The sequence below is a fragment of the Cuculus canorus genome, chromosome 2 (genome assembly GCF_017976375.1).
Source record: "Cuculus canorus isolate bCucCan1 chromosome 2, bCucCan1.pri, whole genome shotgun sequence".
NCBI lineage: Eukaryota > Metazoa > Chordata > Aves > Cuculiformes > Cuculidae > Cuculus > Cuculus canorus.
In genome coordinates, this window is record NC_071402.1 from 119,195,797 (window position 1) to 119,210,336 (window position 14,540).

The 14,540-nt window shown below is 42.9% G+C and overlaps 1 protein-coding gene across 1 annotated transcript in view; it reads left to right on the forward strand.

Annotated features, from left to right (window-relative positions):
• The first annotated feature begins 10,199 nt into the window (after window positions 1–10,199).
• Window positions 10,200–14,540, forward strand: part of SH3BP5 (SH3 domain binding protein 5) — a 61,263-nt gene continuing 56,922 nt past the window's right edge. Inside the window, exons 1-2 of the mRNA XM_054060628.1 lie at window positions 10,200–10,363; window positions 13,471–13,533. Coding sequence (XP_053916603.1) covers window positions 10,283–10,363; window positions 13,471–13,533 — 144 coding nt within the window. The 5' untranslated portion in view covers window positions 10,200–10,282. The remainder of the gene's footprint in view (window positions 10,364–13,470; window positions 13,534–14,540) is intronic.

Genomic DNA, 14,540 nt, shown 5'->3' on the forward strand with positions numbered 1-14,540 from the left:
GAATTTCCGGGATGAAAAGTTGACAGGGTCAGAAGAAGGGAAAAAGAGAAACAGAGGACAATGATAAATGAGGGAAAGGAGGGTAGCAATGGTTTAAATTATATTTGAGATGGTAGAAAAAGGGGAAAAGTTAAGACTGTGGAAGAGAAGAGGCTGAGCTTGGATGGTGAGGGAGAAGTAGAGAGGATAGAGCTGAGGAGGGAGAGCCTGTGTTGCAATCCAGAAGTGTTTGTACAGCTCTTGAAGATCTGAGGCACTTGGTCAGATACTGCTGGCAGCACGATTGTTGTAGCAAGGCTTCATAACCTGTGTGACTGTCTTTGGATTGGGTCATGTTTCACAGCTGTGGTGCTGCTATGGGCTGCTGCTGGGCATCGAGGTGGAAGTGCTGGGCTGTGGCCTGGGGGAGGTAGGAGAGGGAACTGGATAATTCTGATCTTTATATACAGAGTAGGGTGCTAAAACAGACTCTACTTCACTCCTACACGCAGTGTGCTCAATTGCTCAATTTTTATATAATGGGAAGCACTGAAGAGTGTGATTCTGCAGGTAGTGGGTGGAGGGCAGAAAATCTTGCTATTAATGGTAGGAGAGGGGAGAAGGGGGCTTTGTAGACAGGAAGCATCTCACCTTTACAACATCTCACTTTTTTTCATCTGAATATTTTAGAGGCTTGTGGATTTCCATACATATCTGGAAGAAGACACTTGAAGTGTGGACACTTAGGATCTTGCAGGCATCAAATGCCAGCTTGTTAAACTGACAATTTTTTTTCTGTATCTAGATATTTGATAAGCTCATATTTTCTTGCACAAGGTAGATTAGGCTATAACGGGCCTGGAAAGGAAACTAAAGAGGAGAGTACAAAAAACATTTCCTGTTTCTCCAGTCACTGCTTATAGGTCAGCCAAATGTGGTTAGGAAGTAAAGAGACCGTGCAAAGACCTTTCTTAATGTCTCGCTAATTAGGCTTGGCTGTGGAAGAGCCCGTCCCCATCTCTGGGCTTCCCAGCTGTTTCCCACTTGGCTGCTAGTCTGCATTCACAACTGGGAGGCAGGAGTTCCGCTTTTGTTGTCAATCCCTGTCTTCTGTTTCTCTAGTATAGACCAGGGTTCTGTGTTTTCTCTTTGCACTTGAGCTGATTGTGAGGATAATGAGCTCACGAGTCTTTCTGTAGCTACCTGGTCTACTCAGCTCCCTGTTAGAAAGCTCATTCTGAATAGCTATCTGTTTCCCTGATCCTCTGAGCCATCCTTGTACTTGATACATTTGTGCTGTTTCCTTCTATGTAGTCAATTAGCATCTGTAAGAAATGGGATTTTTGCAGGAAACCAAAGGGAAAGCATCCCTTGAAGGAATGCTCTGAAATCCTCTGAGGAAAGGTGTTCTGGAGACTGAAGGTATCAATGCTGTGTGCTCAGCAGCACATTATTAAAATAGGATATGGGTGAATTTCCTGCCTGACAGCAAGATTACTAAGAAGTAAAGTCTGCGGTCAGAGAGCTCTCAGCAGTCACCAGGTGGCTTTTGCACAGAGCTGTGCTCCAGCCTGCACACACAGGGTAGCTTTGCTCCATAGGAGATGCCTCACTCATGGTGTGAAGGTACCTGTAAACAGTGTTGAAAAGCACCTCTCACGAGCACTGCCCGTAACTGGGAGGTGTAAGGAGTCCCTTTCCTGGTGAGCTGGGAAATTACTCTGTGCTGAGTGTGTAGAGTAGCCACTCCGTGTGAGGGAAGGGTTGTAGAAACTTTGAACAGCCGTTCATGGCTCTCACTGAAGTACACTGGCCACATGAATACTCTGAACCAGACCCACAGGAGCTTCACTCCTGGAGTTTCTTGTTGGTTAATAATGCTGTGTTGCAGGAACTCCTGCCTTCATCTGTCACTGTTGCATTTGGGATTGTGAGGAGTGTGGGCTGCTGGCAAGAGACCAGTGAAAGGATTTTATCCTTTAAATCTGCCAGCAGGAAACCTAGTAATATAGTTAAATATCCACAAATATGGAATCAATCTGAGCATTAAGCAAACAAAGAACTGGAAAATGAGATGTCTTCTTGCACATGGCTAATGTTACTTGGGAATTGGAAGTGGTTCTTCAAATAAATGTTTTAAATGTGGTTTGCATAGATGCCTAAGTATCAAGAATAAAAGACAAGGGTGGGTGGTTTTGTACTGAATAGCAATGATGTATCCGCACTGCTGCAGAAGCATTACTGAATTGTCAGGCTGGGTAGAAGAGAAGAGCGCTTGCATGTCATTTTGACTCTCACAAGGCAACACCTTTTGCCTAAGGCCTTATTTTGAGTACAGACTTACATCTTAGCATTTGATCCTGCTCCTATTGAAACTGATGGGAGTCTACTTATTGAGGAAAGCAGACAGCAGGACTGTGGACCTGGGTGAATATATTCAACTTAAAAGGGTGCAGTATAGAGCTTTCTTCTGTTCCAGCAGAAAGCACTGTAAAGGGATTTTCCTTATTGTTCAGCAGCAGATCTGGGAAAGAGTCTCACATTACTCTGTTATTTCCTAACTCTGCAAGGAAGCACACTCTGTATTTTGGCCAGATAGGCAACAGGACTGCTCTGTTCTTTTGCAGATGTAGTATTATCGTACTGATGGTTTCTAGTGGGAAATTCCGCCTGCCACCTGCCTTGCCAAAACACAGCATGGAGGAGAAGAAAATGAGTCCTGTGATGATGGTGATTCTTTCCCAATAAAACAAGAAGCAGGGAAATCCATCAAGCTGTTAGTCATGCATGTATACATATCTATATCATGGTGTGAGTGTATGTGTATATATATATATAAACTAAATTGCACTTACACTGTCTGTATAAATGCATCATCAATATCAGGCTTCAGAATGATAAGAAAATTGGTTCATAGAATATAAAGATACATCCAGTAGAAATTGGCCCAGCAGGTAAATTTGTTAATAATCCTTATATTTAGTTTTTATGAAAGATTTTATGATTACTGTGGCTAGAAATTAGATTGTGCCTCTTTAAATGAGCCTCCTTTCTTTGTAGCCTTGTGAAGCCTATAGGACATTTTTAATCATCTTTAAATGATGCTTGTTAAAAACAAGTGAAACTAAAGAGTATTGTGGCATGTAGCTTTTTCTTTAAATGCATTCCTTCTGGAGAAATCTACAATTGTTCACACCGTAGGTGCTCAAGCTCCTTTAATATGTTTTTGTGTGCATCATTTGTATGTGAGGGCATGAGGTGACAGCATCTTACGAACTGGTGTAAAAAAGATAATTGATTTTTGATTCTTACTAAAATGTGGAGCATAAGCATTGAGCAACCATTGTGAGTATGGAAGTGTGGAAATTTGCTTGAGAAGTAAGTCAGAGGAGGTTTTGATTCTGACCACTTCTTAAGTGTATAATACTCTACATGTGCATCCAGGGAATTTTATATCTTCCATGAATGCAGCACATATCTTCAAAAAATGTGTGTGCTTTACCTCTTATCAAAGATTAAGATATGGAGGACCAGATCTTCAAATGTACTGTGACTGTGGGCAAGATCCTACTTGATGCTTGAAAGTGTTTTGAAGATGTGCAATATACTTCTGAAAACCAGGAAGACATCTGGGGTTTGAATGTTAGTAGAGCAGTATCTTGGCTGCAGTTTGGAACAGTGAGATGGTGGCTTTGTTTTTAAATGAGACGCTCCCTAAGCCAAGCTAATTTCTAGTGTAACATTGCAAAAGTCAGCGTAGCAAACTGGTCTTCAGGATGACTTTGGTTAAGAAATTACATGGAGGATTTTATGCCCATAAATGTGCTTTCATATCGTGTTTCAATACAGGATGGGGTATGATGTGATTGAGAGTAGCCCTGGGGAGAAGGACTTGGGGGTGCTGGTTGATAAGAAGCTCAACATGAGCCGGCAATGTGCTCTCACACCCCAGAAGGCCAACTGTTTCCTGGGCTGCATCAAAAGAATGCCAGCATGGCCAGCAGGTCGAGGGAGGTGATTCTGCCCCTCTATTCCATTCTTGTGAGACCCCATCTGGAGTATTGTGTCCAGTTCTGGAATCTTCAACATGAGAAGGATGTAGAGCTGTAGGAACGGGTCCAGAGGAAGGCTACAAAGATGATCTAACAGCTGGAGCACCTCCCATATGAGGACAGGCTGAGGAAGTTGGGGTTGTTCAGCCTGGAGAAGAGAAGAGTCCAAGGAGACCTTATAGTGACCTTCCAGTACCTAAAAGGGACTACAAGAAAGCTGGGGAGGGACTGTTTACAAAGGCTTGTAGCGATAGGACTAGGGGCAATGGGTCTAGACTGGAGAGGGGCAGATTTAGACTGGACATAAGGAGAAATTTTTTCACAAGAGTGGTGAGACACTGGCACAGGTTGCCCAGAGAGGTTGTGGCTGCTCCATCCCTGGAGGTGTTCAAGGCCAGGTTGGATGGGGCCTTGGGCAGCCTCATCTAGTGAAAGGTGTCCCTGCCCATGGCAGGGGGATTGGAACTGGGTGATCTTTAAGGTCTCTTCCAACGCCAACTATTCTATGAATCTATGATTCTATGCTTTATATACTTTTATGTACTTTTTATATACTTTTTTTCCTTCTCAGAATTGGAATGTTTATACTTCTGTGTTTGTCTGATGGTAAGTTATTTAAAACAAAATTGCAACAGTGCTTAAATATTTGAGACTAATGGGAATTTAGCCTCTAGCACCATCATCAAGGAAAGCCGAAGAAGTCTTCAGAGCAGAGCTATTTCTCCAGGCCCCTTGAGGAGAAAGGCCGTATTCTGCAATCAGGGCTCTGTCTCTCAGGCTGTTTTCTCCGCAAAGGGTACTATGAACTGCAAATGTGTCATCAGTCATTAATTGTGTATTAATTAGTCCTGAGTCCCCTGCTCGATATGCTATCAGTGTCCAAAAAGCAGAGAGATACTTCTGAGTATGGAATCGCAATTTTGGTTTGTATTTTAGGTCCTTGCCTCTAGTGCTTGGGCAGAAGTGAGCTTTGAGGGCAAATGTGAGCAGAAATTTGAATGTATGATGAGACTTGGAGAAAAAACACCACTTCCTTAAAATCCACTCAGAATCTACCATTATCAAATATATATAAAATTACACTTGCCATTCACTTTGATTCCTCCCCCCTAAATTAACTACAGTCATTAGTATGTTTCCCCAAAGGGTTCTTCAATGATGAATGCTTCTTCCCAGCTGATTTTATTTAAAATGCAACTTCTAGTTTCCCAGCATCTATTCAGAAATGTAATACATAACCTACAAACCATCCTTCAGAACAAGGCAGAGAATTCCTCTCTCTACTCCCTCCTCAGAGCACAGACGTTTCCCTCTTTTCCCTGCCAAGTGCTGTCTGCATACTGAGGATTTCCATGCAACCAAAAAATGAGGTTATCTGGCAAAATCCCCCCAAAGTAAGACAGTAGCAGTGCTCCTGGCCAGAGTGTCACCCTTGCGTATGGATACCTGTGTGCCAGGATTTGGTGTTAACACTAAAGTTGCCCCCTGCATGGCTGCTGTCATATCACAAAACAGAGGCACTGCCTGGTGCAATTAAATTGGTTGCCGAAGTAACTTGGATCGTGTCTCTCCCTGCACCAGCACCCCTCCTTGTGCTTTTTAGTCGAGCTGTACCATCTCCAGGAAAGCTTGTGTCAAGCTGCAGCCCAGCCTGGCAGGTCTGGGCTAATTCTCTGCTGCAGCTTCTCCGGAATCACATTCGTGAAAGAATGAGCTATTTCTTCCTGCCTTAAGTACACAGTGCTTTGTTCAAATATTGAATGTTTGGGACTAGGGTTTTGAAATATTGATGCAGGAGAAAGCACAGGCCATTTCGGTCAAATCCTGTGCAGGCTCTACTCAGCTATTTTGGTGCATGTAGGACCTGTAGGGGAAGTGAAAAGGTCGGTATGACTGGATTTCTGGGAGCGGGCTGGGGAAGTGTCTGGCTTTTAGGGTATCACGTAGGAGAGCTTTGCTGGGGTGAGATCACTCATGATTTGGCAAAAGTAATACTAAAAGCTGTTGTTTGCAGTTGACTTCTTGTACCGTATTGACTGGTGGAAAAGCACCTAGGGGTGTTGGTCAACATCCGGCTGAATATGAGCCAGCAGTGTGCACAGATGGCCAAGAAGGCCAAGAGCATCCTGGCCTGTATCAGTAACCATGTGGCCAGGAGGACCAGGGAAGTCATCTTTCCCCTGTATTCAGTCCTGGTGAGGCTGCAACTCGAATACTGTGTTCAGTTTGGGGCCCCTCGTTGCAAGAAAGACATTGAGGTACTGGAGCGAGTCCAGACAAGGGCAAAAAACTGGTGACAGGACTGAAGCACAAGTCTTATGATGAGCACCTGAGGGAACTGGGGTTGTTTGGAGGAAAGGAGGCTGAGGGGAGACCTTATCGATCTCTACAACTACCTGAAAGGAGGTTGTAGTGAGGTGGGTGTTGGTCTCCTCTCAAGTCATAGTTGATGGGATGAGAGGAAATGGCCTCAAGTTGTTCCAGGGGAGGTTCAAATTGAATACTAGGAAAATTTTCTTCACTGAAAGGCTTATCAGGCTCTGGCACAGGCTGCCCAGGGAAGTAAGTGGTTGAGTCACCATCCATGGAGGTATTTAAAAGTATGGTTTAGTAGTGGACAGGTAAGGTTGGGCTCGGTGATCTCAGAGGTCTTTTCCAACCAAACGATTCTATGATTCTGTGACTTAAACGGAGCATGAAGCCTGCCTATGTGCTGTGCACAATCGTTCCTTGGATACTTCAAAAGCTCTGCCACCCTTTGGATAGAACAGCAGTTCAGCCAAACCTATATCATGAGGGAGAGAAAAAACTAAGCATGCAAATAACATTTTAAAGTCTTTCATTGATCTTCATGTGTACTGAATAGTCTGCCTTTCCGTTTTCCATCAAATCTTTCTCTTAGAACCATGTCTCTCCTTATGCCTTAGTGATGTCTGCAGCGATGACAGAAGGATGACCCGTACATTCTTCAGTGGTTTTTTTATATATAAATCTTTCTGATGTATTGGCTTGACATAAAATGATCTCCGTGGCCTTGGGGCTCTGTGTGAGATTTCAGAACCGTGGGGAAAGAGGCCTGTGTACTCGTACCGGCGCCGAGCTCTGCAGGCAGTTCTCCCAACATGCTAATTCCACTCTATGACTGAGGAAGGAAACAGCTTGCTCTGCCTTAATGGGAACAGGTTGATGAATTCGGCAGGAGGTTTTTTGAGCTGTGACAATCAAGGGGGCTGTTGTGGTGGCAACAGAAGAACAGAGCCCTTGCTCAAACATTACAGATCCTTTGGGGAGGGCATAATCTGCATGGGAGTATTTGCGTACCCCAAGCAGCAGGCAGTGCTTTGCGTAATGTTGCTGTGGGTCATGCTGAAACGTGGCCAAGCTACAGTAGCTGTTTTACTTAGCTTCGTTTTCTAGAACTGTAAGCAATAACAGCAGGATTGTCAGCATTAGTTCTCCCATACTCTTCTTCATGTTTCCTCTGGTCTTTTAGAATGATAAGAACTTTGGACATTTGACCACCATGGTATTGGCATAAGCCACAGCACACCAGGTATGAGAGACACCAGGGCTCTGGAAACACCTGGCTGTTTGTACACATTGAATTTCCTTAATGGACAGCAGTGACAGTAAAACACTTTGCTTTGGCTGTTAGAGGCTTTTTTCCCCCTCTTTTTTTCTCCTTTACATGATTTCTTCTGCTGTGAGAAATGAAGATGTTGCAAACAACCCATCTGCGTTTTTGCAACACCTCCTCTGTGCCTTGATTATTTTAGTTTGTTGGTGTCATTTTGCATGTTTATACTATTTTCAAATGTTTGTGCCACTCTCCTCTCCCTCTCTTTTTTTTTTTTTTTTTTTTCTTTCCCAGTTGCTTTACAGTGTTTGGAAGATCTTGACTGCTTTTCTTTTGAATTTTTATCTTCTTCTCTTTGCTGAGATTTTTATTTTCATCTTCCATCTCAAAAAGTTTATTCCTCACACCTAAACTTTTTTTTTTAATCTTTTAAAAGGAGTTTTCTATCAAAAATTCTAGAATCATTAAGGTTGGAAAAGACCTCAAAGATCATCAAGTCCAGCCTTCAGTCCAACACCACCATGTCTACTGAACCATGTCCTGAGGTGCCATGTCTACACACTTTTTGAACATCTCCAGGGATGGTGGTCACCACATCTTTGGGCAGTCTTCCCTGGGCAGCCTGTTCCAATGCTTGGTAACCCTTGCAGTGAAAAAATTTATCCTAATATCCAATCTAAACCTCCCCTGGCGCAACTTGAGGCCGTTCCCTCTTGTCTTATCACATGTTATTTGGGAAAAGAGACCAACACCTACCTCGCTACCACCTCCTTTCAAGTAGTTGTAGAGAGTGATAAAAGTCTTTCCTCAACCTTTTCTTCTTCAGACTAAACAGCCCCAGTTCCCTCAGCCGCTTTTCATAAGAATTGTTCTCAAGACCCTTCACCAGCTTTGTTGCCCTCTTTGCACGCACTCCACCACCTCAATGTCCTTCTTTTATTCAGGGGCCCCAAGCTGAATGCAGTATTTGAGGTGAGTGTTTGAGATCCCACCAGTGCTAAGTGGGATTAAATCAAAAGTGATACTTACAAGGTGGGTATATTCCTCATCTGTTTGGAATGACTTGTTACACTGAGAGGGAGTGAGGAAGCAGTTCAGTGCAGTTGTGTGATTTTAGGAAAGGCCTCGGTTCAGCCAATCACCACTTCATGCCTTATTTTTCATAGGAGAGTAGCCTGACCCACGTGCTCTGGTGGGACTGTCTTCTCTATGTCTTCAGGAGGGCAAAGCATAATGTTTTTCCTTTTCAAAGACGAGGGAAGACACTGTTAACCTCTCTCTGGGCTCACTGCGAGGAGGGAAGTAATTGTTTAAAATGTTATGTCTTTTCCGCAGCCCACTGAGGAGATTTCAGCTGTGGGAGAGATAGGTGGGATTCAGAGGCACTGGAGCCCATCCCTGCTGGCTCACTGCTGGTCAGTGTTCATGTGCCAGTGTGGGCACTACCCTGTGATTAAGGAGACCCTCATCTGAAGTGCTCCACTAGCCGGGGGACATACAGGTACAGAATATCAGTGCTTCTTGTAAGAAGTTCCTTTTCACTGGCAACAAAAGGACACATCTTTAGTGTCTCTGCATCCAGGAGGTACAACAGTGGCTTGCTCAACTGCCACACAATGGAAGTCTGGGTTTCATTTGAATTTCCAGAGTTATCGGAAGTGCCTTTATTATTTTTATCATCTTGGGAGAATAGTGGAATCATTAAGGTTGGAAAAGACCTCTAAGATCATCCAGCCCAACCGTCAGCTCAGCATCACCATGCCTGCAAAACCATGACCCAAAGTGCCACGTCTACACATGTTTTGAGCTCCTCCAGGGATGGAGACTCCACCACTTCCCTGGGCAGGCCATTCCAGTGCTTCACCACTCTGTCAGTAAAGAGATTTTTCCTAATATCCAATCTAAACCTCCCCTGGTGCAAACTGAAGTTGTTTCCCCTTGCTCCCCTTTTCTTCTCCATAGATACATCAGCCCCCAGCGGAGCGTGGAGAAGAGGAATGAAGAAAAGAGGGGAGGGGGAGTAAAATAAAGAGAAAAAGCAGGCAAGCTATCACTGGCGTTTCCCTGCCCCTGGAACGATTCATTTGAGCATTCAGGGAGGGCTGTTTCCAAAGGCTTGCAGTGATAGGATGAGGAGTAATGGGTATAAAGTGGAGGGGGGCAGATTTTAGGCTAGACATGAGGAAGAATTTCTTCACAATGAGTGGTGAGACACTGGAAGTGGTTGCAGAGGGAAATTGTGGCTGCCCCATCCCTGGAGGTGTTCAAGGCCAGGTTGGATGGGGGATTTGAGCCAGTGGGAGGTGTCCCTGCCCATCTCAGGGGGTTGGAACTGGATGATCTTTAAGGTCCCTTCCAACCCAAACTAATCTATGAATCTATGAATGCAGCGAGGGGGAGCCCCGAGCACGAACACGAGCGCTGACACACGCACCAGAGGCGCCGCGGGGCGGGGAAGCGAGAAGGAGGGCTGGAAAAGAAAGGAAACCCCGCAGTCCTGCGCTCATTTCCTCTGCGCGGCGCGAACGCACAAAGAGCCGCGGGCGCTGCGGGGAAGGAGAGGAGGAGGAGGAGGAGGAGGAAAAGGAGGAGGGAGAGGTTCCCCCGTAGGCGGGGCGGCAGAGCCGGGCCCGGAGCAGTGGGCAGCGGCGGCGGCGGAGCGGCGGTGCCGGCGATGGAGCCGGGGAGCAGGCGCGGGCGCGGCGGCGAGGAGGGACCGCGCCCCGAGGAGGAGGAGGTGGATCCGCGCATCCAGGTGGGGCGGCGCGGGGGCTGCGCTGCTCGGGGCTGATCCCGAGATACCGCGCTGAGCGAGCGCTGGGCTCATCGCCGTGCCCCTTGCTTTTGCGGTTTAGTGCCTGTATGCGCGCACAGACGTGTACGCGCGTGCATAGACAGACGCATACACGCGTATGTGTGCGCCTAAAAATATGTGCGGACCCGTGTGTGGGTATATATGTACACGTGTGTGTGTGCGCATCGGTAAAAATGTGAATAGTTGAGTTTGTATATATATAAACATTGAAATTTTCAAGTGGCAAGGGAACAGGCTGATGTGATTTTATGCTTATAAAACCATTATATGTATTAGATGTTATAGGTTAGATCATAAACCCATTATATATATAAAATATATGATATTATCTATATTATATATATAATATAATTATATATTATATATAATATTATATTATATATATAAAACTAACTATAATATATATAAAACTATATATAATATACATATTATATATAAAATATATATTATATATAAAAATCATTATACATTACACATTACAGTAATTTTATATATGCATTTTAATATCTGTTATATACAATGATTTATAGGTAATTAAACTATTACATATAAAATAATTATATATTACATATTGCAGTAATTTTATGTATGTATTTTAATATCTATTATGTGTAATGATTTATAGATAATATATATAACACGCCTGTGTGTGTATATATAAAAATATGTACACACATATATGTGTATATGAATATATATGTATACATATATACGTATGTGTTTATATATGTGTATCTAGAAATATATATATGCACACATATATGTGTGCGTATATAAAAACACATATGTGTATCTAGAAATATTTGTGCGCACATATATGTGTGTATATGTGTGTATGTAAAAACATATACACATATATATACATATGTATATACACATATTAATGTGTGTGTATGTGTGTATAAAAACATGTATACATGTGTGTATGTAAAAATATATGTACACACATATATGCATATATGCCTGTATGTGTATATACATAGTATGTATATATACAGACACGTATATATGCGTGTATGTGTGAGTATCCATATATTTATTTGTGAGTGCCAGATGGGGATGCAAGCAGACCCGGGCTTCTAGACACCCACTGGGTGCCGGGGAAGCAGCCTTGGGGCGCCCCAGCCCTTTGTCGCCCCGGGCACTGCTGCTCCAGGCTCCATTGGGCGTCCTTCCCTTCATTCTTGGAGTCAGAGAATCAAAGAATTCTATGATTTACCCCACAGCCCCAGGCAGCGCTGTGCTCTAGGCGTCCTTCCCTTCCTCCTTCTCCTTCTGATATCCCCCTCCCCTTTTATATTTGACCATGACAGCGTGACCTTGCTTGTGAAACAGAGCTGATGGCCAGAAATTCATAAATAGGGGAGAAGATAGATTTTTTGTTTTGTTTTAAATGATTATTTTCATTTGTTTAAAAAAGGGAGCTTTAGTGGAAGATGTTTTTTTCCTTTCTATGAATGCCTTCTGAAATGCTTTTTATTGTTGCGTGGTTTTCTAAACAAAGCTTTTCTCTCCAAAATCATGTCTTGACGAATCGCCTGGTGCAAACTCGAGCGTGCTGTGGTCCCTGAAATGAAATGTATTTTTAGGTCTCTGCAGATTTATGGCTTTTGCTTCCAGCGTTGCTGGGACCATTTGTCACGAGTCAATGTAAGCATGTGTGTACATCGCTGAGGGGATGGAACCTTGGCGTAGGGCCCTCCTTGCTCTAATTGTCATTCTTTTCTTTATCGTGAAGCATTTCTTTTCCAGGGCTGAGTAGGGTGATTGCAAAATTCACAAGCCATGATTACACAGAGCAAGGCCCTTCGACAAAAGCTGCGCTGTTACTGCCCTGATTTTGAGAAGCTGAGCTTCCATAGTGCCTATTGCTCTAATTTTGACCTCAGTTCTTCGGTTTGAAACATGTTTCCATATACCTGATTTGCAAGTTATCAGTGAAGCAGTTTTTTTTTTTTGAGTTTTCTGCTTGGTTGAAAGAACAGGCTGCTATTTCTGCCTCCATGAGAGCCTTAACGTTCTTCGCCTTACAGTAAAACCCAGTTAGGTAATTTCTGTATGAGTGGCTGTTTCACAAAACATGGGTGTGCAAATATGTATCTTCCAAATCCTAGAGGCTGGAAATGAAATCTGACCTCTGAGGAAAAGGGAGCTAAACTGTTGCAATTAATTCCTTTCTGATTGTAACCAGAGTAATTCATGTAATCCAGGGGGAAATCACTCAAGTGACAATCAATTTACAGTTGTTCGATTATACAGCTGAACATGTCAAGGCAGATACTGTTACACTGGTTGAAAATTAAATAACATTGGAGTTAGAGAACACTCTGGTTGAAATCTGGGACCTCACATGGAGTAACATGTTGCTCAAATAAAGAAGACTATTAGAGTCTGCTCCTGAGGATTGCTTTTTGTGGTAAGAAAGTAATTAAGAATGAGCTTTATTTTTACAGTGACTTCATTCATGCCAACACCACCTCTAGTAAATATTTATTCATGGGATTTAACACCTTTGGTTTTGCTGTTAAAAGATCAAAATATTGGCTAAGTAAACATAATCGTATGTCCCATTGACTGGCTATGTTAGAAAATGGTTTGCCAAAACCCAGAAAAAAACGCCTCTCATGCTGCAAGACGTGTTTCTTATCAATGCTGGGCTTTCACGGTATGTGATAGTACTAACTTTGAAGTAATCCTTTTGGGAGGTGTTTGTGTATCTCACTGGCAACTAGCAGATACTGACTACATTGATTGATAAGACAGAACTTGCTGTGCCTTATGTTTATTTTTAATGGCGAGCAATAAGCCAGAACAGGAAATGTACTGCCTTAAAATAAAACTATAGAGCTTCTCCTGATTATTTTTCTTCTAAGTAGCAAAACAGAACACCAGTGGTAGAGTTATACTAAATGTCTCAAAGTTTCCTCTTTTCACTGACTCTGTAAGCCACAGCCCTTATGAGCTTTTGGTGGGGATGCTAAATGAGAACAGACATATTCTGCCTCAATTTCTTAATATGCCTTTAACTTTTCTTTCTTTCTTTTTAGGGGGAGCTGGAAAAACTAAATCAATCTACAGATGCTATCAATCGGAGAGAGACAGAACTAGAGGTACAGAATTCATCCTTGCATTTTCCTTTTGTGCGTGTTGGATTTTGTGAGCAACAGAACAGTATTTCTGAGAAGGCTTCCCCATGAATTGTGCTATCCTGAATGGTAGTTTGGCAGCAAAAGTCTGGTCATGATTTTTTAAAGGTGTGAATTGAGCTAGCAGCTGGAATGGAAAGGGAGAAGGTAGAGGGATGCTGACACAGTAAAAGCCTGATATGGAGAACCCCACCCCTCTCACACTGCCAAACCCTATTTTTAGGTTTTGAAACTAAACTTAGACAAGTTCTTGTGGTTATAGACAGTGAAAGTTTATTTGGTTAAGTGGTCTTTGCCATACAATTACCTGCCAGGATCTCTTGGTGGCTGGTTTTTTTAGCTTGTCATTTTTGCCTGTTATGTCATCACTTTCTGAGTAAGGAAAGTAATGAATGAGTTGAAGGAAAAGACTTCCTAGATGGAAAAAGAAGTTTTCTTGGGTACTTAAAAATCTTATAGAAAGTTCTGAAGAAATTTTTTCTGAAGCCACAACTTTGAGCTTCGGCCACTTGGTAGTTATTCTAGAAGACTCAGCATTATTGATCTGAGAACAAATAAAACCGAACTGTCCTACTTGTGTGTCTGAATTTTCTTTTGTAACTGCAAAGCCAAGAAAATAAACCCAGGGGAACTGTAAGATGAATATTCTCCTAAAGGAAAACTGGCATAAAATGCTACTTTACATCCTAAGTAACTTTGATAACGTTACAATATTTTGCGTACTGTATGAAAACTTGGTGAGGTTGCAGTGATGAGCGTACTCTAAAAGTACTGCATCTTCCAATATCAAAGTCTGTGTTGATTTTTTTCCCTGATTGTATGTGTGTTTTCATGAGATGGGTACCTGGAGCGTGGGATGGTTCCTGCTAGTATTTGTGAATATTGGAGTATCCACTGTATGCATTGAACAGAATATAGGGCTGTGTACTTCTTTAAAGACAAAGCAGCCCTGTGTGTGGCTAGTTCCTTCT